The sequence below is a fragment of the Culex pipiens genome, chromosome 3, assembly GCF_016801865.2.
Source record: "Culex pipiens pallens isolate TS chromosome 3, TS_CPP_V2, whole genome shotgun sequence".
Lineage (NCBI taxonomy): Eukaryota > Metazoa > Arthropoda > Insecta > Diptera > Culicidae > Culex > Culex pipiens.
In genome coordinates this window covers 110,978,312-111,003,404 of record NC_068939.1, presented here as the reverse complement: position 1 = coordinate 111,003,404, position 25,093 = coordinate 110,978,312, and the positions used below count along the sequence as shown (strand labels likewise).

General features: G+C 35.0%; 1 protein-coding gene across 20 annotated transcripts in view; it reads right to left on the bottom strand.

The window, feature by feature from the left end:
• Positions 1–25,093, bottom strand: part of LOC120426310 (RIMS-binding protein 2) — a 214,501-nt gene that overhangs the window by 89,743 nt on the left and 99,665 nt on the right. For 19 of the 20 annotated variants that reach the window (XM_052710815.1, XM_052710814.1, XM_052710801.1 and 16 more), the window contains 4 exons: positions 10,011–10,542; positions 9,783–9,900; positions 3,206–3,357; positions 2,809–3,000 (listed from right to left, as the gene is read on the bottom strand). In XM_052710815.1, the coding sequence (XP_052566775.1) occupies positions 2,809–3,000; positions 3,206–3,357; positions 9,783–9,900; positions 10,011–10,542 (994 nt within the window). Of the gene's footprint in view, positions 1–2,808; positions 3,001–3,205; positions 3,358–9,782; positions 9,901–10,010; positions 10,543–21,541; positions 21,566–25,093 lie in introns of all 20 variants that reach the window. The other variant, XM_052710816.1, reaches the window with a different exon arrangement.

Below are 25,093 nucleotides of genomic sequence, written 5' to 3'. Positions count from 1 at the left end.
AATCTAGCTTTTTAGGATTATTTCTGGGATTTTTTAGAAAATTGTTGGGCTTGCCAAGCAACTTTATCGAAGACATCAAATTTACGCATTCAACGATTATTTGTATCAAAACCATCAGAGCAAATCCCTAAAAAAATCGTCTTCTAACACAGCAATTCAGGGTTGGGTTCTAGAGAAAAATGGAGTTAGACGTACTTTTCGAGCTCTAAACAGCAAATTTTTAAAAAATTATTTTTTTGACTTATTGTTCAAAAGTTTTAGCAATTTTAAGACATAAATATCTCTAAAAAGCACAAGAAATTTTTTAAACACTGCACAGTGATCAGGGTAAATAGGGGAATCTTTGGTTAAGGTTGACATTTGGGAGGTTCAGAATTTTTGCTAATGTAATCTTTGATTACTTTAGAAATGTGGTTGGGGCTGTCATTATGAGTAATGCAGAGAAAAGTAAAGTCTTATTTTGTTTTGAATGCATCTTGAAAAATAGTTTTTTGGCTTTATCAGTTCAGAGTTTATTGAGCGCCCATTAAAATTAACTTTTTTATTCATAAAAAATTATAATTGGTCCATTTTAACGAAAATTATAGCCTAAATACAATGAAAAAGACGCCATTTTGAAATTCAAATATTTCGAAAAGAGGCAAGAGTTTGAACTTGTACTTCAAAGCGTTTAAAAGTACAGATCTAAGAATTTATTTACTGATAATATCACAGAGGACATAAAAATTCAATTTTAAATCTTAATTTGAAAATCAGGATTTTGAAATCATTTTTTGCTTATTTAATAGAATTGATTGAAATTAATTATTTTGCATTAGAAATTTTTGTTTTGACGCAATCTACAAATCTTCTGGAGAACAAAGACGTCAAAGAAAACAGATGCTCGATGGATTCATGTACATGTCTACCAATTTTCTTACAAAAGTGCATTGAGACACTCTAATTACGTATTTAACAATTTCTTATCTCAAATTCCCTTTCGCACGATGAACACCGCATGTTATGCTGATCTTGATTAAATTGTCTTGAAAAGCAGTATTTAGCAAAAAAAAAAAAAACTAGTAGGGTCAAAAGAAATGTTGAATTTTGTATCCAACCAGCAAATTACCACAAAAATGTTCCGAGTTTTTGGGTGTTCAGAATATGTGACTGTACTTAAAAATATGGTGTTTTGTAAGTAATCGAATAATTTGAATTCGAATAGACACCAAAACTGTTTGCTATGGAAACAAAATTATTTAATTATTTAAATTCTACAGAAATTAAATATTTTTATTTGAATACCTATATACTTTGCCTTTTACACATTTAAAATTTTCAGATATAAGCAAAAAAAATACTTTTAATTCATATCAATATTCCAAATTTGAAAAATCTTGATATTATAGAAAATAAACTGTTTTATTAATCATAAAAAAATGCCTGATGAAAAAAATCTACATTAAATTATGTGCTTATTGGGTTTTTGATGTTTCGGTTTGAAATCCCCTGTCTAAAAGCGGTCTCAAAAACACCCAAAAAGCAAAAAAAAAAATTTGGTTTATTGGACCTTAAAAAAAATTCTATGGTTATGACTCTAAAAATTCTCCAAACTATTGTTCTATTATACAGCCATCCCACATATTCGGAACACCCACAAATTCGGAACACTTTTGTGATAATTTGTCAATAGCATGCCAAATGCAGCTTGTTTGTCGACCCTACTATTTTTAGGACCTTCATTTGGACATTCTCTTGCTATTTCACTAGTAAAAGTAGAACTTTTCTACTAAAAAAAACTTCATTTCAAGACTATTTCATACTGAGTAGCAAAACACTGCCTCCAAATCGCCTGTTCCATAATCGTGGGATGTTATTGTGCCTCCCACAATTGTAGAACACCTGAATTGAACTATTATTTTCACAAAAAAAGTTATCAAGCTTGAGTTTCATTGGTTTCAGTGTGTGAAGTCATTATTATGTTACAAATATGTACTCCTGGAGAGATCCAAAGTTTGTTTACATCCGTATGAAAAAAGTGTTCCTAATTTGTGGATTTCAAGGGTCAAAGTTTTCTTCAAAAACTTGATATAAAAGTTAAAATTTGCAGTTGTTCGATACAGCATTCGAAAGATTTCAAGAAAAGCTTTCAAATGAAGGTAAAAGCGAATCATTAAGTTAAATTAACGATATTCTATGATTTTTTGAACATTGGTCGATCTGTAAACTTTTCCGAATATGAGGGATGACTGTACCAGAATGATGGAAAATGTGGCTTGGAATTTAAGAAATTGTTCAAATCATCACTTGAATTCAACTAATTTGGGATTACAGATCATGATGCGATTTTTTGAAGTTATTTGTAGAACTTCGGATAATCGAGTTTGAAAATGAAGCAGCAATTGTAAAACATAACGATTCATTATGATTATAACAAAGGTTTCACAAAATTTACTTGAAATCAAAACTTTTTTCATGGTTTTATTTTTATTGTTTTAATTTTTTTTTAAATTTCATTAACTATTTATAAAAACTATCAACCCGCAGCAATAATCAAGCACACACACTCATCCCAATGAGCCTCCTCCCGCCCCCACCCACAACAACAGAGTAAAGAGAAAGAACAGGTGGACAGTCCAGAGGTAGGAGATCAAACAGACACAGATACAAGTGATACGGTAGGTGGGTGTGAGTGGGTGGGTGGGTGTTTTTGTTTACATTCTCGCGATTTTTAGCGAAGAGATATAGGGATAGAGAGGGAGATATAGCGGAAGAGTGAGAGTGAGAGAAAGAGTGAGTGAGGAAGGCAAATCGCCCGCTCGCTCCTACCTGTGTCGGCTTCGTCGTCAAACTCTTGACCTACGTCCGTGTGGGCTTCGCTAATTCGCGCCAAGTCTTCGTTTGTGTGCGGCACGTGGGGAATGCCCATCGGCAGCGGCGCCGGATCGAGGATAATCGGCGCGTCGTCCGCGTCCCGCAGCGTCGTCACCACGGCCTGATGAAACTCGAGTAAATCGTCTCCTGCGGATTTCCGGGGTTTTTTTGTTGGGTTGGGGGATGAGAAGAAAACAATGTTATTACTGAAGTTAAGGGTGGTGAATTAAGACAGTTTCAAACACATCATCACACTCACTCAAACAAGAAACGCACACGCATACACAATCAAACAGCATTATGAGGCATAATTAGTAAACGCTTGGGGAGGATTGATATGAAATGAACTAACCTACTAATCTTTGCACGAAGGACGCGGGCACGAGGCCCCTTCTACCATCTAACAGTTCAGCATCCAGGTAGCCACCCTGTGGTTCACCGTTGCCCCAGACTAACAAATAATCACCTGCGCACAGCGCTAACTCTCCTTCCGAACCTTCCACTCTATACAATTGGGTTGGGTAGGTCAATGTATTCAGCATAGAAACACGCACACGCGCAAGAGAGAAAAAAAAAATAAAACAGAAAGTAACAATTTAAGTTGTGTTAACTTGTTTTGGAAAAGATAAGCTTGTCCTCGTCACGGTGTTTGAAATTACGTTGTTACCAGTAAAAATTGTGATGTCGTTTTTTTAGTTTTGATATTTTTTCAAACCTAGGGCATTTCTGTTCTGTTCTGTTCGGAATGTTCTGACCATGCAAGATTGTATTTTTTCTAGAAACATAGTTATTCAAAACTCTTCAATGTTTTATTAGAAGTCATAATGACTTTTTGAACAAAGAGAGTGGCATAAAACTAAAAAAAAACATTAACAACGGCGTTTCAACACATTTGACGTTTCAATCACATTTCACACCATTTTTATCGACTTTTTTCCTTGAGGCTTAAAATCAAAACTTAAATTACAAAGTTGAATAAAGCAAATTTTCTTCGTCATCTGGAGGATCCAAAATCAAAAGTACCGTTAACCGGAGTGAGTTGATAGAAGTTCAAATCAAATCACAAATATTGTTAGACTAGGATGTGCAACAAAAGGTCGAAGGAAATAAAGTTGAAAAGACAAAAGGTCCAATGCCATAATGTCGAAATACATAAAGTCTGACTTCATCAGTAACATGTGTTGTAGAATCATCTATTCTTTAAAACATCAATAATTAGTACAATTTTTGTATGTTTTACATTCTTTCAAATATCAGCAGTTCTTAAAATAGTTTTTAATTGAAATTGCCTGACTTCAAAAGAAAGTTTTGAAAAATTAGTTATTCTTTAAAACATAAAAAATGCAGTAACCATGTTTTGTGTTTTTACATTCTTTCAAACATGAGCAGTTCTCTAATAGATTTCAATTTCTCATTTGTCTGACTTCAAAGAACATGTTTTGGATTTTTCTTTTTCTTTATAGTATTAACAAATTTGTAACATTTTTGTGTGTTTTTCCTTTCTTTCAAACATGAGCAGTTCTTTTGATAGTTTTTAATGTGAAATTGTCTGACTTCAATAAACTAATTATAAATCAATCAAATGTTGTGGGAAATTAGCCTTTCTTTAAAACATCAATTATTTTGTAACATTTTTATGTGTTTACTTATTCTTTCAAACATGAGCAGTTTTTTTTATAGTTAGTAATGTGAATTTGTCAAACTTTAATAAACATGTTTTTGAAAATTATCTTTTTTTTAACATTTGAAACATTTACACTTATTTAAGGTTAAGTTAACAATTGAATTAACTTACCAGCAAAATCATTTTATTTTTTTTTTAATTTAAACCAATTTTAAAGCATTTATTAAAAAAATCATAATTTACTTAATAATTTGTTTATTTCAATAAAAAAATTAAATTGGAAATTTAGACCTTATTTTATCTGTTCTTAGTAGAAGTTGTTCAAAGAATCAGAAAAAGCAGTTCTGGTCTTTCTAATTGGGAAAATCTTGACTTTTCAAGAGTTTTAACAAAGTCGAGTCCATCAAAGTTTGAGTAATAACAAATAACCTTTTTGAAAAATGTAAACATACTAATTGTATTTTTTCAACTAATTAGGGCGGTCTAATTGGCAAACGACAATAAAGGGGTCTATTTATTTCGACAAAAGAACTTCTAAACCTCATTTGAGCCAGTAAAATGCACTTTGGTTTTGTTCCTTCTAGTGAAATTGCATTAGGACAATATTACTACCACGTGTATTTTCTTTTATGCTATGGTATTAAATTGTAGAAACATAATTTAAATTTGAATATGAATTGATAGTTAAGTAAGAAAAGTATTGCAATCTCTAGTTTTATCCATTTCTAGAATATATAGTTATTCAGCAATTCCCCACGAAAACAGCATGATTCGAAAAAAAAGTTCTCCGATCGGGCTCAAAATTTTTCTGGGGGATCCTTGGCCGAAATAATTAGACCCGTATTTTTTTGTTTGGCCATTAGGGTGACCTACGCCGTGTTAGGGTGGTCCGAAAAATGGCAATTTTCGTCGATTTTCGCAAAAACCACTTTTTTCAAAAAATCATATCTCCGCGCCATTTCATCCGATTTTAGCTGTCCTAGACGCAAAAGAAAGGTGATTAGTTTGGCTATTTGGGAAAAATAGTAAGAAGTTTCGAAAATCTAGCCTAACATTTGAAAAGGTCATATGAAAACTTAAAATGCTGTTTTGAAGGTCTCGGGACCAAAGAGCCTATGTCTGAAAATATTTTTATCGGATTTCTCGGAAAATTTCACATAACATATCAAAAAATGGTGAAGTTATGTTTTCGATACTCTGAGATACGATTTTTTGAAAATAAAAACTGTGTTTTTCGACGCGCCACGCGCAAAAATTGGAAAATGACGAAAACGGGGAAAAATCGTCTTTTAATTACGAAAATTTTAGTATCCTAACATGTATAGGTCATCGCTGAAATTTTAAAGTTATCGCAGTTTTAGTGAAAAAAGTCGATTTTTTCCCGTTTTCGTCATTTTCCAATTTTTGCGCGTGGCGCGTCGAAAAACACAGTTTTTATTTTTAAAAAATCGTATCTCAGAGTATCGAAAACATAACTTCACCATTTTTTGATATGTTATGTGAAATTTTCCGAGGAATCCGATAAAAATATTTTCAGACATAGGCTCTTTGGTCCCGAGACCATCAAAACAGCATTTTAAGTTTTCATATGACCTTTTCAAATGTTAAGCTAGATTTTCGAAACTTCTTACTATTTTTCCCAAATAGCCAAACTAATCATCTTTCTTTTGCGTCTAGGACAGCTAAAATCGGATGAAATGGCGCGGAGATATGATTTTTTGAAAAAAGTGGTTTTTGCGAAAATCGACGAAAATTGCCATTTTTCGGACCACCCTAACACGGCGTAGGTCACCCTAATGGCCAAACAAAAAAATACGGGTCTAATTATTGCGGCTAAGGATCCCCCAGAAAAATTTTGAGCCCGATCGGAGAACTTTTTTTTCGAATCATGCTGTTTTCGTGGGGAATTGCTGATTCTCATACTATTTTGGTCATCAAGATCTGATATTAATAAATTTAGATCGGAATGATTCGGAAAAAACTGACACAACATCTAGAAGAAAATTTTATGAAATTTTACGTCGATAGGTCGGCTAAAAGCCATAGAAGATAATAAAGAACTGAAAACTAAGTCAGAAAAGGGTCATTTGTAAAAGTTTTCAAGGAATCATTCCGTTTTCAATTAAATAATATGAATATATAACTGCACTCTATGAAATTCGAAATTGTGAACATATTATTAATTTTGAAAAATGAATCGATTGAAATTTAATTTCATGACTTTTTTCTTAATTTGGCGAAAAAAGATGGACCACCTTCAATTTTTTTTTTTGCTTAGGATTCATAGACTTGAATATCAACTCAAACGCGACTGCCAGATTTGGCAAGTATCGAGAAATTAAAAGTGAGAGTGTGTGCAACATGGAGTTAAACTTTCTGTGAAGTTGCCGTGAAGGTTACCATGGCACTTTGAAAAGTTTAACTCCATGTTGCACGCACACACTCTCACTTTTAATTTCTCGATTATGATAAGGGAAAACTTCAAACACGAACAAATGCTGCGGACCGAATGTAAGTAGTGACGTTTTGGAATTTTGATATTCTGAAAAAAATGAATTACGCCATTGTCGGTTTCCACCTAGGGTCAAATGGCAAATTAATTATTATTGTGGCTGATTTTTATACTTTTTGTTATATTTCAGAGACAAAAATGGTTGAATATGAAAGATTAAAATGATGATTTGCTGAATTAAATTGCTCAAAAACGCAGTTAAATTGAAAAACATAAATATTAAAATTTAAATAAAAAAAACTTTTTTCTCCCTAATTTTTTTTACAACATTCTGCCCACCATTGAAAAAACGGCTAATATCCACTTTTGGCAAAAACGAGATATTAGCACCAGGTGGTAGAGGATGTTCCAACGCATCTCCTGGAACTTGAATTTCACTGAAATACTGTTTAGACTTGGCTGCCGATGCGAAAAACCAAACGGCTAATATGCCACTCTAATGAGAAATTGCCTTGACGGAGATTTTGTGACAAACTCTAATACGCATTTTTCTCAGAATACTTGATTTGGCATAATAGCCGAATTTTCAATTATGGGCAGATTACTCATACTTCATCTTTTGAACATAAAGGTTTTTGCCTTCCTCACTGAGGTAAGGCTATAATCCTGCTCTAAAAATGAACTTTTTATTGAAAGCTCAAAGACCCACCTTCATGTATACATATCGACTCAGAATCGAAAACTGAACAAATGTCTGTGTGTGTGTATGTGTGTGTGTATGTGTGTGTGTATGTGTGTGTATGTATGTATGTGACCAAAATTCTCACTGAGTTTTCTCAGCACTGGATGAACCAATTTTGACCAAACCAGGTGCATTCGACTTGGTTTAGGGTCCCATACATCGCTATTGAATTGTTTGAAGTTTCGATAACTAGTTCAAAAGTTATGTATAAAAATGTGTTTTCACATATATCCGGATCTTATTTAAATGCATGTAAACGATGTCCGGATCCATCATCCGACCCATCGTTGGTTAGGTAATCAAGAGACCTTTCCAACGAGTCCACAACATTGAAGATCTGGCAACCCTGTCTCGAGTTATGACCACTTAAGTGATATTTATGCACTTTTTGAAGCCGGATCTCACTTAAATGTATGTAAACGATGTCCGGATTCATCATCCGACCCATCGTTGGTTAGGTAATCAAGAAACCTTTCCAACGAGTCCACAACATTGAAGATCTGGCAATCCTGTCTCGAGTTATGACCACTTAAGTGATATTTATGTACTTTTTTGATGCCGGATCTCACTTAAATGTATGTAAACGATGTCCGGATCCATCATCCGACCCATCGTTGGTTAGGTAATCATGAGACCTTTCCAACGAGTCCACAACATTGAAGATCTGGAAACCCTGTCTCGAGTTATGATCACTTAAGTGATATTTATGTACTTTTTTGAAGCCGGATCTCACTTAAATGTATGTAAACGATGTCCGGATCCATCATCCGACCCATCGTTAGTTAGGTAATCAAGAGACCTTTTCAATGAGTCCACAACATTGAAGATCTGGCAACCCTGTCTCGAGTTATGACCACTTAAGTGATATTTATGTACTTTTTTGAAGCCGGATCTCACTTAAATGTATGTAAACGATGTCCGGATTCATCATCCAACCCATCGTTGGTTAGGTAATCAAGAAACCTTTCCAACGAGTTCACAACATTGAAGATCTGGCAACCCTGTCTCGAGTTATGACCACTTAAGTGATATTTATGTACTTTTTTGATGCCGGATCTCACTTAAATGTATGTAAACAATGTCCGGATCCATCATCCGACCCATCGTTGGTTAGGTAATCATGAGACCTTTCCAACGAGTCCACAACATTGAAGATCTGGCAACCCTGTCTCGAGTTATGATCACTTAAGTGATATTTATGTACTTTTATGAAGCCGGATCTCACTTAAATGTATGTAAACGATGTCCGGATCCATCATCCGACCCATCGTTGGTGAGGTAATCAAGAGACCTTTTCAATGAGTCCACAACATTGAAGATCTGGCAACCCTGTCTCGAGTTATGATCACTTAAGTGATATTTATGTACTTTTTTGAAGCCGGATCTCACTTAAATGTATGTAAACGATGTCCGGATTCATCATCCAACCCATCGTTGGTTAGGTAATCAAGAAACCTTTCCAACGAGTTCACAACATTGAATATCTGGCAACCCTGATCGAGTTATGACCACTTAAGTGATATTTATGTACTTTTTTGATGCCGGATCTCACTTAAATGTATGTTACTATGTCCAGATCCATCATCCGACCCTTCGTTAGTTAGGTAATTGAAAGACCTTTCCAACGAGTCCACAACATTGATGATCTGGCAACCCTGTCTCGAGTTATGACCTCTTGAGTCATATCTGTGTACTTATTTTTCTGGATCTAAAAAAAATAGCTGAAATATGTGTCCAAACCACTCATATTACCCATTGTTGGTAAAAAGTGAGGAAGGCATCAACCACATAGGTGGATAAAGTTAGTTTTTTTATTAATTCTTATGCAGAAATTCTTATGTTAGTAAACAAACGATGCCATATAGCCAATTTTGTACGGTAGCGTTTATTAGCCCATCACTGAGGCTCTGAAATGTCTAAAAGTGTTTGTTTTCAATCTATTTTGATGTAATCTAAATCCTTTTTAAAGTATTGTAAAAAAAAAATCGATACATTTTTTCGCCTCAAACAGCGTACTTTGAAACACCGTGCTGGGCAAACGAGGAGCAGACTTGTTGTATAATACATAAATGTTATGAATAAAGATTACACTGATTAACTGGTATACTCACTCTGGCGGATCATAGGAAAATCTTGCTATAAATACACAACATCTACCTTTTCCCGGTATATCTAACATGTCCACTTGCGGTTCACCGGTACCGTTCAGTGTTAGACCGTGCGTTCGTGCTAAATGGAGGGAGGGATTAAAGAGCGTCGTTAAGGACCTACTGAGGCTAGGGCGAGTTGTCTGTCTGTACAAACTAAACTTTGCAGGCACCATGCCGGTGGGTACTTACCATCGAGCTCCATTCCGATGAGTGACCGGTTCTGGGAGTGCATAAAGGCCGGGTTGACCCCGTCGATGCCGCCGAAACTGTCCAGGCCCCAGCTGGCGGGAGGAATCGGTGAACAGGGCGTTCCTCCTCGCTGGGCGTACCGCGTCAGCAGGTCAAGCTCGTCCAGCGGTTTGATCTTGGAGCTGATCCCACCGGAGCCCAGCAGCGGGTTCGTGTAGGTCGAGTACGAGGTACTCGTGTTAAAGTTGGGCAGGTTCGATCCGTACGTGCTGGTCAGTGGATTGCCGGAACTAAGTCCCAGGCCGGAACTTCCCGTCCCGAGTCCACCGCTCAGACCCGATAGTCCGGTTGTGCCGACGCCGGACGATCCGACCGGGCCGAGGACACTCGCTAATCCTCCGGTGGTGGCCGAGTGCGTTGGGAATGTGTACGATGAACCTACGGGCGCGACGCTTAGTCCCAGGGTGTAGCTGGCTGAACCCGACGGATGTGAGTGCGTATTGTGTAACGACAGGACGGGCATGGTAGAGCTCTGTTGGGAGGAACGGATAGATTGATCGTTTGTGGTGGGATTAGAACGTTGGCCGGTTTTCATTTGATAGCGCACGAAAGAGGCTTGATGGGGATGAAATGAGATGTGAGTGAGATTGGTGATGTTGATTAGATGAATGATCACTTGTGCAGAAGGTAATGTCGAAGTTAAGATGGCATGAGGTAAGTTTAAACTCGGGCGGTGCATGAATTTATTCGTGTCACAAGGTATGGAATTGATTAACCATTGAATCTCAAAGAATTCATGATTGTAAGAGTAAATAATGATGCAGTAAAGTGATAATGTTTTGGTTATAAATGTTCTATTGTGAATAAATAAGCTTGAAATGATATAATCCTAAAAGTAACAAATGCGGCGTCATTTCTATCATTTGTCTTAAGCCACTTTTTATCAACAGGTTTATAGAAAACAAAAACATGTTTGAAAAATAAGTAGAAGAAAATTTCGTATGCTCAACATAGGAAACACGTTCAAACTGTTTCTGCATTTAAATCACGTTATTGTTTTCTATGCCAAAAATGACAAAATTGAAATAGAAATTATACAATTTCTGACTAAAGTTGTGTGAAGTTTAACCTCGGGGAAGAATATTTGTTTACGGTCAAACAATATGATCTAAGCCGTTTTGAAATGTCAGTTGTGATATGAAAATTCTGATAATGTTTTTTCAAGAAGTTAATTAAATTTCACTTTTTGACATTGAAAATCTAATCAATGATTTCCAAGATGTCATCGATGAAAGTTGAGGGTCAATTGTTTGAGTAATTTTCATTCCATATCTCAGCAATTAAAGGTCGGATCAATAATTATCATAAAAGCAAATTGTTGAGCTCAGCTCAATTCAGCTTTTCGAAAACATCTTTTCAAAGATTGACAAGGATGGACACTATTTTAAACAATAAGAAAAGACAATTTTGTTGAATAATGTAACCTTCATTTTTTTTATAAATCAGAAACGGTGCACAGTACTTCAGGTGATGAAGTATGCCAAAATCGACCAAGAATGTCAAATGCCTAAATTTTTTTGGTTAGAGTGTAATATTTTTTTTTTTTTAAGAATAGTTCTAATCAAAACCACAACTTTGCCGAATCGATCAGAAAATCCCTAACAGTTTTTCAAATGTTTTCTAAGCACTTTTTTATAGACAGCTTCCAAATTTGTATGAAGACTTTTAAGTAGAAATCTAGATTACCATGAGTCCCTATGTACATAAGACCTTTTGAAAAAGTAGGCGAGAAATTAATAATGCAAAATGGCTTATTTGAACAAAAAGAATACAATAGGGTGCCCAGAATACGTTACTTTTTTTCAAAACCTCTACAAGCTGAATATTGTTCCTTAAGCTATTTTAGGACTCTGGGCCAAGTTTGTTCAAAATTGGTTAACATTTAGCCATTGATACTCAAAGGTGCAGTTTGTATGGGAAAAATCTAAAAAAATATGGAAAACCCCATTTTCTTACGGGTTTGGTCTGCACGATGCGCTACTTTCATCCAAATATTCCCAAAAGTGAGATTCTCATTGGAAATTTAATGCTCTAAAACTTTGTAGAACATATCAAAGCAGTAAAACTCGATCCTGAAAAGTTATTAGCGATTTAAAAAAGCCATTTTTTATCAACTTAAGAGGCAGTATTTGTAAATATTGCTCGGTTTGTTCTAGAGGTCGTATCGAGGTGCTCCGATTTGGATGAAACTTTCAGCGTTTGTTTGTCTATACATGAGATGAACTCATGCCAAATATGAGCCCTCTACGACAAAGGGAAGTGGGGTAAAACGGGCTTTGAAGTTTGAGGTCCAAAAAACCTAAAAAATCTTAAAATTGCTCGCATTTCCGTAAAACTTCATCAATTCCAACTCTCTTAGATGCATTCGAAAGGTCTTTTGATGCACTTCAAAATGTGCCATTGACATCCAGGATTTGTTCAATTTTTTCTCATAGCTTTTGCAAATTACTGTCAAAAATTGATTTTTTTAAAACCTTAATATCTTTTTGCAACAGCCTCAAACACCCATACTCCCATAGGTCAAAAGATAGGTAATTACATGGACTATAAGCCTACGGTGTTAACTTTTTGACCAATCGCAGTTTTTCTCATAGTTTTTCGATTTTTCTAGAACAAACATTTTACAACGTTAGTTTTTGCCCTGTAGGCCGCCATAGCGGCAATTTTTGGTCTCAATTTTGTCATATCGGAATCCTCGGAAAATTTCACGTAAGTTAGAAGTATTGGAGTTTTAAATTTGATTGGAAAAATTGCCATTTAGAATGAATTAAAATATTTTTTAACAATTTGTTTAATTAGGGGTAAAACAGGTTTTCGCCTACTTGATACAGCATTTGACGTATTGATCACAGGGTAAATAAAATCTATTTCTTTTTTTCAAAAATGTTTTATTTAATTATTTTTTAGATCAAAATTACAACTCCATACTTCTAACTTACGTGAAATTGTCCAAGGATTCCGAATATGACAAAATTGAGACCAAAAAGTGCCGTCTTCTTGGCCTACAGGGCAAAAACTAACGTTGTAAAATGTTTGTTCTAGAAAAATCGAAAAACTATGAGAAAAACTGCGATTGGCCAAAAAGTTAACACCGTAGGCTTATAGTCCATGTAATTACCTATCTTTTGACCTATGGGAGTATGGGTGTTTGAGGCTGTTGCAAAAAGATATTAAGGTTTTAAAAAAATCCATTTTTGACAGTAATTTGAAAAAGCTAAGAGAAAAAGTCGAACCAATCCTGGATGTCAATGGCACATTTTGAAGTGCTTCAAAAGACCTTTCGAATGCATCTAAGAGAGTTGGAATTGATGAAGCTTTACGGAAATGCGAGCAATTTTAAGATTTTTTAGGTTTTTTGGACCTCAAACTTCAAAGCCCGTTTTACCCCACTTCCCTTTGTCGTAGAGGGCTCATATTTGGCATGAGTTCATCTCATTTATAGACAAACAAACGCTGAAAGTTTCATCCAAATCGGAGCACCTCGATACGACCTGTTACACATTGGTGAAAAACTCGCTCTTAAGGGGCTAAATACATGTAAATAAGCAAAAATGTTAGAAGATAGTAGGAGCACACACTTTACCTTTTTAATCTGTTTTCATGGCATTAAAATGTACATTTTCATCTACTAACAAAACAAATTAGAAGATATTTGGTTGTATCATTACCGAGATTTAGCTATTTGAAGTTAGCAGTTTCAAAAAATGGGTGCCACGATATCTCAACTCTGCTTTGACCAAATCGGCTCAAAATTTTGGACAAGACTCGTTTAACCGGTTCTGTGTGCATGACAAAGGCTTATTTTTAAAAAAGATAAAAATATTTTTTTTGATTTTCATAAAAAAAAATCGTCAGGTTTTTTTTATTTTTGTATTTAAAAAAAAGCAAATTTTTAAAATCGGGCTTCGTCATGTACACGGAATCCCATTCCCATTTCCATTTCGAGATATCGTGGCACCCGTAAATCAACTCAATGTTCAGAGAAAAACGCTCACAAAGTTTGAAAGTTTGCTTTGCGCATGGCAAAATTTCAAACTTAAATATTCTCTTACTCAGTTTAATCATTAAGTATCTTCATGATACTTTCAGGAGTGGTTGATAATCATCTTTCTAGCGGAATTATATAACCTTCTGTAATATGAAATTTTGTACTTTTCTACATGAATGTAACCCCTTAAGGCTCGGGTATGAATGGGTTAATCTCAATCAATTTCGCTCAAAATTTACATAGATGCTTAAAATAATCCAAAAAACTTCTCCGCCTGTGGAGCAGGGGGTCATTTTTTCTGGACACCCTATCCTACAAGTGTGCATCGTTTTTATTTTTAAATTGAAAATGCTAAAAAATGATTATCAATGCATTTCAAGTTGTTTTCAATTGATTGTACTTATTTTTATGCAAAATTATTGAATTGAAAAAAATGGCCGGGAATTACCGCTAGTCACCCTCTAGTGTTATCCCGTTTTTGGCAAAGCGAATTTTTCAAACATTTCTGCCTTCCAAAATTCAACGTGTTCATGTTTCTGTAAAGTTTTAGATTGGTTTTCGATCGACAATTAACAAGAAAAATGATGTAAGATTTAATTAAAAATCAGCGGAAAGTATTCAATGTAAACTTATGCACATTTTTTGATTGTTTATTTAAGGATTCGAGAATTTCAATGGTGTTGTATTGCTTTCAAACGAAAAATTGATTATAAATCCGATTTTTGTGGTTAATTATGAAACTCATGTTCAGCAGTGATCAGCAAATAGATGTTGTTTTCAAATAAAAGTGATAATGCATTTCTTATCATTTTCTTCAACGATGAACTATAAGTTGTTCAAAAGTCTCGTGAGATTTTTTTAAGGTGGAGATAGATTGTGGGATGATTCACTTGTTATGCATGCATTTGAATACAACAATTTATCCACTTTTTTCCTGAATAACTTTGAAGCATAAGTTTTATTTATATTAAATTTTTTTAAATTTTAAATTGCCCGTTTTTTTGTCGGTGTGACACTTATTAACTTCACAAAAGTTTTTTTTTGCAAAGCCCAATGAGAGCACCAAATCCTACCCGGCACCTAATGTAGCTTTCATTTAAAAATGACACAGCGCACCGCACACATTGCGAGGCTTTTTTTTCGGGCTTGGACCGTAATTACCCTAGCTTTTTTATTTTATTTTATTTTCAACAAAAAAGCAGAATCCATCCAGTCGCACATTGTGTGTTGATTATCGAAGGCAGTGAATGTTTCCAGCTCCCTCACGAGTACCAGACTCCCCCCACACGACAAAATGGCTCACAATTTGCCTAAACATTCATGAATAATAAATGTAAATTTGCGTTCTAGAACTCGGGGCGCTCGCCGCTGCTAACCCCTTGGGATAGTGAACATAGTGGTGATGGTGGTGGTGATGTGTTCGTGCGTGCGTGCGTGCGTGATGACACACTCACATACGCGCCAGAATGGAGACGCCACGTCGCCCGACGCCGCCACAGCCTTTACCGCAACTTTTGCCTTTTCATTTTTGCATAAACTTATTCATGTGCTTTTTTTTGGTGGGGGAGGAAAATTTAACATTCCATCTCACTAAAATTATTCCGTTCAAGAATTTAATTTCATCGCAAATATCATTTCACTCTTTGATGCCTAAACACTTCAATTTCACTGAGGCTGAGGAAAATCTCCTTTTCACACACACACAATTCACAAAGACTGGCAAATATTTGAAACTTTCCCCCGGCGAGCACACGACCGGCGACGACGGCGCGTCAAAGTGGTCTTAATGAAATAACAGCTGAATCCTTTCTGGCGAATGGCGTGTCTTGCAGCTTGGGAAAATCCTCCCAGTTGCCATCTCACACGGAACTGCGTGTCATCATCATCGTCGTCGTCGGATGGGGCTTTTTGGCAAATATGGGGAGAAGGGGGTGGAGGGCTTATATTCTCTCAGGATCTTCTCATTTCTCACATGATGTCATGGCGATCGACCAATTGAGATGGCAAGTGTTGCCAATTTGGTTAAATCATTATTCGTTTCTTAAATTTCATAATCAAATTTCTTTGTAAACACTTCTTGAATAATTTTCTCTCTAATTTGCATAATGTCAACAAATAAAACTGTTTGCATTATTCGTCAAGTCTTTTTATGACTAATGAGTAAAGTCTGGCAGCACTGTCCCCCCACTACACAAGGAAAACTGGCACAAGGCTGAACGGATTGCGACTTTATCTCGGTTGGAACACGCCAAAAGGACTTGCTCTCGTTTTATGGACGACGAGGACGACGCGTATCGTTTTTCATTGTCGTTTTCAAGCTGGCAGCCATCAACTCGCGCTGCAAGCATCGTCGTATTTTGTTATAATGATCATCTCCTCGCTATGACGATGACGATGATGATGACGGGAGGTTTCATGACGAGCTCCTTAAGTTTGTCAGGAGGGAGACTTTTCCAAAGGTTTTAGATATGCTTCTGGGTATCTTTAAAAAAGGTTGAAGTCAAGTCTAGAGTCATATTTTTAATAAATTTGTAAATTTGAAATGAAAATTTCATGTACTTACAGTGTCTTCTCGTTTTTGACAACACGATTTTTTCAAACGTTTTTGCTAGCCTAATATCTATAGGTACACGGAATAAAAATTGCAGATTTTTTAATCAACCTTTTTTCACAAAAACTCAATTTCACAAAATACATATTTTTTTGATTTTCGAGATTTTTTTATTTGTTTTAGGGGACCAAAACCCGCATCTTTTGAGCTATAGAGAAACATGGTCAAAAAATTTGCCGTCGAGTTATGAATTTAAAAAAAAAGATTTTTGGAAAAAATCTAAATTTTATGCAAAAACAAATTAGAAGTAATTTTTTAATGTAAAATTGAATTTCCAATCGAATAGTACTTCACAGATTTTTTTATAAAGGGCTCTGTTTTCAAGCCAACGAAAGTTTGATTTTAGCGAAATATTTGCAGTTTTTCGATTTTTAAAAATAGTGACCATGAGTGACCATTTCTCAAAATATTTTTTTTTGAAAAGTTCAGAAAATTTGCTATTAAACTGTCTAACATTGAAGATTGGACCTCTGGTTGCTGAGATACAACGACTTTAAGAAAAAGGAACGGGTAAATTGATGTTTTCTAAGTCTCACCATAACAACCCACCATTTTCTTATGTCAATATCTCAGAAACTAATGGCCCGATTTTCAATGTTAAAACATAAAACATTCGTGAAATTTTCCGATCTTTTCGAAAATAACATATTCGAATATTTTTAAATCAAAACTAGAATTTTAAATGGGCGTAATATTCAATGTTTGGCCTTTTTAAAATGTTAGTCTTGATTTAGAAATTTTCAACCAACCGGAGGTCCAATCTTCAATGGCTCTTAGACAGTTTTATAGCTAATTTTCTGAACTATTTAAAAAAAATTTTTTTTGAGGTGATCTTTAATAATCACTATTTTAGAAAATCGAAAAACTGAGAATATTTAGCTAAAATCATACTTTCAGTGGCCAAATCTTGAAAAATCGAGCCCTTCTAATCTAATCTAATCTAATCAGACCCTAGCGCAGCCAATCTTTCGAAGGGATCTTGAAAAATCGAGCCCTTAATCAAAAAATCTGTGGAGTATTTGTCGATTGGAAATTCAATTTTACATTAAAAAGTTACTTCAAATTTGACTTTGTATAAAATTTCGATTTTTTCCAAAAATCACCATTTAAAAAAAAACATAACTCGGCGGCAGATTTTTTGACCATGTTTCTCTATGGCTCAAAAGTTGCGGATTTTTGTCCCCTAAAACAGCGATTCTCAACGGGGGTACCGGGCCTACTTGATTTACATGGCAGGGGGTACCGGCCTAGAAGAAGGTTGAGAATCGCTGCCCTAAAACATATCAAAAAATCTCGAAAATCAAAATATTTTTTTTTTTGGGAAATTGAGTTTTTGTGAAAATAAGTTGATTAAAAAATCTGCAAAAAAAAATCCGTGTACCTATTTTTTTCTCAATTGTCCTCAACAATACCTACAACTTTGCCGAAGACACCAAATTGATCAGAAAATTCACTCAAAAGTTACAGCTGATTGAATATTTACGTACCATTTTTGTATGGACAGCAGCCAAAATTGTATGGAGACTAGCATGGGTGAACCAATGGCACAAAATAGCTTATTTGGTCATAGGGAAGGCCCCCACAAAGTTTGAGCCAAATCAAAAAATACAAAAAAAAAAAAAAAAAATGGTCGAAATCGGCCGATTTCGTAGAAAGCTGCCCAAATGCTATAATTTGAAAGGGATGCAAAATATGAAAACCAATGTATTTAACAATACTTGACAATTTGGATACTGCAAATATTTTTTGAAGTTTGTGTCCCTCGGTCTGACCAAAGTAAGGCAAAAAAATAAAAAAAAAGTTTAAGAATTCAAATACAAGTCACAGTTTTAACATTTGCATGACAAAAGTTTGTTTGAAAATGCATGACACCTGTCCACTTGTTTGCAATCATAAGTTTCCAAAATACGTTAATATTGACAAAAAAAATCAGCCGGAACAAAAATTACGATTGGAATTTTATAAAAATTCAAATTAATTTTAAATGAGCCCAAAAATGCTAAATATGATTATTATTGCAGAAAAAATGCATTTTAGATTGTTTTCAGTGGATTAGATTTCTATTTCCATTGAAATTTTAAAGTTTTCTGATATTTTTTTGCCTCCTGACATAAACTTTGAAAAATATTTGCAACGGCCTAAATAAAATTGTAAAATTGGGTATAAATGCTATGGAATTATCATAAGCAACCATGCGAATCCCCTTATTTTTTGCTATCCTCATAGATAAACGTGGGTGCACTTGGTTGCTTATGATAATTCCATTGCATTTTTACCCATTTTTTTGTTTTTATTAATTGTCATGAAATACACTCAAATTCAGTTGTGTCAATTGGAGCGTGTTCAGGGAGCTCAAATCTATCAAACCTTGACAACCCTAGTAACATTTTTAAATTTACAGGTTTTATCATGGTTCTGAAAACCCTCATACGTCCTAAATAGGCTTTCATTGCCTACTTTAAACCTAAAATGTTACTAGGGAAAACTGAAACGGTTACTGACATCAACTTCAAAAATATCGAGGTCTTCGAATTATTCGTTCTATATTTATTGACACGGTTTAAAAAAATACTGCGCTAATTTATGATATTTTATCATCTTGTTCCACTTGTTATTACACTCAGTTTTATTGTTTTTTGTAAGTATTATAAAAAAGGGTATTTTTAAGAGTGTAGCAATTTTACATTGGGACATTGGGTCTGGGGATGAGATTGGGTCATACAAATTTCTGCAAATGTTACCCCTGATTACAATACCTCTAAATTTTCAGAAAACATTAAATCCTTCAGAAAATCTGTTCTCACAAATTTTACATTTTTTGTACGGAAATTTGCTTAAACTGTATGGAGACTTGACCTTGATTCAGTTCAATGAATAAAAAACTTGTTTTCGTTGAAAAGCCCGCAAAGGGATAATGGCTTTTGTTGATTAAAAAATTATAAATACACGTAAGCTGATGTACTCCAATTGGATTCACACACACATAGTTGTCTGTGAAGTAAATTTAACAGGAAAAAAAAATATCTGCTTCAGGGAAGCATGTTAGATGTTTGGTGTCAATGAACATTTTGTTTAGTGTTAAATTCTACGCCTTTTGGCCATGTCGAAAGTCGAAACTAGGGTGATCCTAAATTAACTCCTTTTTTTAATTTATCTCCACACTCTAATGCAATCTAACTGGGCAGTATTGTAGCACTAATCGTTCAAAACAACTTTGCTGAAGACACCAAATGTCTATCTCTCAATATGTTAACCTTTAAAAAAGTGTTTTAATTTATAACTTTCTGTTATTATTTTAGACAATATTGGTGTCTTCGGGCATATTTAGACGTCATTTGGCATAATAACACGTCTTTTGGCGAAAAAACGAAGTCTCTACATCTTTTTGTTCAAAAGACAAAATTATTTGACGTTTTAAAATAAGGACTATTCAAACTTGTGAATGTTTTTTGCAGTTAAAAGCTTATTCTCAGGAAGGTTTTTTCGATAACTCTAAAATCAATTGTTTAAAAAGTATCATTTTCAGACATTTGTACTTGGTTTTTACTAGTTGACGCAAAATTGAAACAGATTTGCTAAACTCATTCTTTAGACTACTGTGCCCAAGATTTTTCGGAAATTTCGATGAGTAGTTTGGGACACAAACAAAAATAATGGTTCCCAGTGACTTTTTTAACCAGTTTTGTGGTATGCTAAATATATCTGCAAATTTTAACGTTTATCAAAATAATGATCACTAGATCAAAAACATACTTTAAAATCAATCAAAATGAATTGATAACCACTTCTCTGTACGTTCAAGACATTTCATATTCTTCATTTATTTTTTTACCTAAAAATAAATGTTCAAGCTACGGATTAAGGTAATTTGTAATAAGGTCAATTCAACATCTTCAAGTTGGGTAATTCTCTACCAACTCACACGAAATCGGGAAAAGTTGCCCCGACCCCTCTTCGATTCGCGTGAAACTTTGTCCTGAGAGATAACTTTTGTCCCTGATAACGAATTCGAGCTCCATTTTTCGATATCTCGTGACGGAGGGGCGGTACGACCCCTTCAATTTTTGAACATTTGGTGTCAAAGGGACTTTATGTTGAATTGGACGCCCAACTTGATAGCGTTCACACAATTCCGAAAAAAACGCAACAAAAGTTCCAAAAATTTTGCCATTTTCAGTTCCTCAACTGTTACAAAAATTTGGAACATGTCATTTTAAGGGAAATTTAATACTTTTCAAATCTGCAATAACCCAGATTTTTTTCATCTAGAACAATGTTTTTCATTTAGAAAATTTCGTTTTTTTTCTAACTTTGCATGGTTATTTTTTATCATAACATCAAGGAATGTTGTCAAAATGGATTGCTTACTTCCTTGGTCCCATTTAATTGTAAATATTTGAATCATATAGGGGAAATTCTCGTATTTTTGGCAGGTTAAGCACTCGCTCCTAACTCCATCCAATTTGCTGGTTTTCACTATTCAAACAACTAATTTTGCAAAACTTTTGATAGAAACTTGCTTGCTCACTTCTTATTGAGCTATTTATCACTCGATTTCAGTTGAAAACGCTTTTAATTAGCTTTAATTGAATGCCAAAGTTCTGACCTGCCAACATAAGAGGCACGCTGGAATTAGATGCTGTTCCCCTAGTTGTATGTCGGGCGATGATCACATGAATTTTCTGTCATGATGAATTTGAAAGCAATTAGTTTTTTTTTAGTTTATGTAGCATACTACCTAAGGTTTTTTTTGCATCATGTAATTTTATCAATTGCAAGAAAATGAGAAAACTTATATTTTGATGCAGGCAAAACACGATTTATAAAACTGGCGTTAAAGCTGAAACTCCAAAACAAGATTCACCATCTTACCAAAATCCGGCCCTGTTTACGAATCTGAAAGAATTGTAAATATTTAAAGTGGTGAGAGAGGGCGAATTTATTGTTTTTTTTTCTCTTACAATAAATGTTTGTATTTGTGCATAATTATTAGAAAGAGTTTTTTTTTGCATTGTTGGTCTAGCAAAATTTCAATGAGAGATAAACTAGCCTTCTCTAAATTTTAATTCATTTTCAGCTCTAAATGTGGCTTGCAATTTTGCTTAAAAGTTAAATGAATGTGATTGAAGCTTGGTTATGTTATCATAATGAATGATTTATGAAATTTCTTTTCAGTTTTGTTAACTTAGAAATTTAGTTGCAACGGCATTTTTCATTTCGTATTGTTATGAGTTTATTCAACGTTTTAAGGTGAAGCCGTTGATCATTTTCGATGAAAATTGATCATCACTCTAAAATGCTTTGTATCTCATTAAATTTAACGAATTTCTGCACCAAAATGAATCAGCATGTGTCGGTTGTTGCCTTCTTGAAGCCATTGAAGGAATTTTTTTTATCTTAATCAATTGTGCTTCAAAATTTATAACATTTTGTGGTACATTCATTGACGTCCTAATTGGCAATCAATGATTAATGACGATTTCCTTAACTTCGCAAGGAATGGGATAATCGTTACCAAAAAGAAGTATTCTAAACAACTTATAGAAGGAATTTTGTCAAAATATTGATAGGGGCGCAAAATTTATATCTTTGAACGAAAAATCATGGCAATGATGGATAACCAATAATTATAACCTAAGTTGAACTCAGTGAAAACTTATTCGATTGTTTCGATAGCATAGAAAATGCCTCATCACGATCTGATTCCCCAAGCCTACACACCTGGATTGCTGAAAATCCCAGACTAACTGGGCGGAATGAGGACACGACCAGAAAATTTAATCTTTCCAATCCCCGCGTATTCTCCAACAAGGCCCATTTTTTCCCGAAAATTGTAGGATCAACGTGATGATGTCGTGCTGCTGCTGCTGCTGCTGCTGCGGTCTTCCTGGTTCCAACTCCGCACCGCAGCAACAAGAGCGCTCCGAAAGCTCCGGGGCCATCAATATTAGATCGCAAAAAAGCTGTCGAAATGTGCGGCCATGACGAGGTCGAATCAGGCTGGACAGGAGGAAAAATGGGCCATGGGGTGGAAACTTGGGGTGAAAAAGAGGCCTGTCGTTACTCTGTGTGTCTTGCGCCTGTATTATTGATTACCGATGGCCAAACGGAAGATAGCATCATCACGAGGGGAGGTCCAAAGCGAGGGGAGCTCGGACTTGATACGGGCGGGTCGAACATGGTGAGGGAAATTCTTTGGGAGTTTCTGGTGGGATTTTATCTTGTCACAGTTGCAAAAGTGAGGAGGCAAATATGTATAATTTCTTTTCCATCTATAGTCAAACCAAACTTCACTAACATTTACTGTACTGATGACCAAGCTACTGACATCCGAGTCAACTCTTCTGTCGATGTCTCTGTGCTCTTTAATGCTAACTAGATAGGAATCCCAGTAAGCTTAGTACAAGAGAGCACAGAGTAATCATTATTCAGCTCTTTTGTCGCTAATTTAGTACTTAATACTGAGACAACATTTTACTGCTTATCGCCAGTACAAAACATTTCCGTTATGATTAGTGTCCCCCCAGGGAGTGGACAGAATGCAATCGCAAAAGAATGTCTGCCAAAAACGACAAAATCCGAGCTTTCTCCCCCTAAAAAAAAATCAGCGCATTGAAATAACATGTGGCGACGATAAACCTTCCCGCCCCCCACCCCGCACATTTCACCCCACCAAAAACATTTGATTTATTTTCGGCCAAAGTCTTGGCACCGGGATCTTGTTTTGCTTCCGATGAGGCGGCTGCTCTGGCTTTCCACTTGTGGACTTGGGTGGGTGCGATGGGGTGGGGTTGGCTTTTGGGTGAATCAGGACTAAAGGATCTCAGCGTCTTCGTCGTCGTAGAGGCAGCGACTCTGCAGATGCCGCCCATTTGTTTAAATGATTTTCTGCTCGGATCCACTGCTAATCGACGGGCAGACGCTTGTCTCTTGTCTTACTGGAACGGCAGTAGGAAGTTTTACTGTCCCGAATGAAAGTTTTGAAGCAACTTTGAAATATTTTTTGGCTGTAGGCTGTAACAGCCATGCCAGATATACAGATAAATCTGTATTTGACAGATTTTTCGATCCTAAAAATCCCAAAAATCTGTATATACAGATTTTTTAAAAATGATTATATTTAAAAATTTCAACTATTCAGTACCATAATTATGTTTTAATAGAATTAAAAAGCTTAAATCCCCTGTTAAAATTTTAAAAAATTCTTCCATGGCTTTGATTTTGACATGATACAGATAAAATACAGATTTATTTTTAAGAAAATACAGATCTCAAATGGGTAATTCTCCGCCAACTCACACAGCGATTGCCCCGACCCCTCTTCGATTGGCGTGAAACTTTGTCCTAAGTGGTATCTTTTGTCCCTGATCACGAATCCGAGGTTCGTTTTTTGATATCTCGTGACGGAGGGGCGGTACGACCCGTTCCATTTTTGAACATGCGAAAAAAGAGGTGTTTTTCAATAATTTGCAGCTTGAAATGGTGAATAGATAGAAATTTGGTCTCAAAGGGACTTTTATGTAAAATTAGACGCCCGATTTTATGGCGTACTCAGAATTCCGAAAAAAACGTATTTTTCATCGAAAAAAACACTAAAAAAGTTTTAAAAATTCTCCCATTTTCCGTTACTTGACTGTAAAACATTTTGGAACATGTTATTTTATGGGAAATTTAATGTACTTTTCGAATCTACATTGACCCAGTAGGGTCATTTTTTCATTTAGAACAAAATTTTTCATTTTAAAATTTCGTGTTTTTTCTAACTTTGCAGGGTTATTTTTTAGAGTGTAACAATGTTCTACAAAGTTTTAGAGCAGACAATTACAAAAATTTTGATATATAGACATAAGGGGTTTGCTTATAAACATCACGAGTTATCGCGATTTTACGAAAAAAGGTTTTGAAAAAGTTACTTTTTGCGTTTCTCTTTGTTTCGTCGTCCGTGTCTGTCGCGGGTGACCATGAACGGCCATGATCGATGACGACCAACTTTTTCAAAACTTTTTTTCGTAAAATCGCGATAACTCGTGATGTTTGTAAGCAAACCCCTTATGTCTATATATCAATTTTTTTGTAATTGTCTGCTCTACAACTTTGTAGAACATTGTTACACTCTAAAAAATAACCCTGCAAAGTTAGAAAAAAACACGAAATTTTAAATTGAATTTTTGTTCTAAATGAAAAAATGACCCTTCTGGGTCAATGTAGATTCGAAAAGTACATTAAATTTCCCATAAAATGACATGTTCCAAATTTTTTTACAGTCGAGTAACGGAAAATGGCAGAATTTTTAAAACTTTTTTAGTGTTTTTTTCGATGAAAAATACGTTTTTTTTCGGAATTCTGAGTACGCCATCAAATCGGGCGTCTAATTTTACATAAAAGTCCCTTTGACACCAAATTTCTATCTATTCACCATTTCAA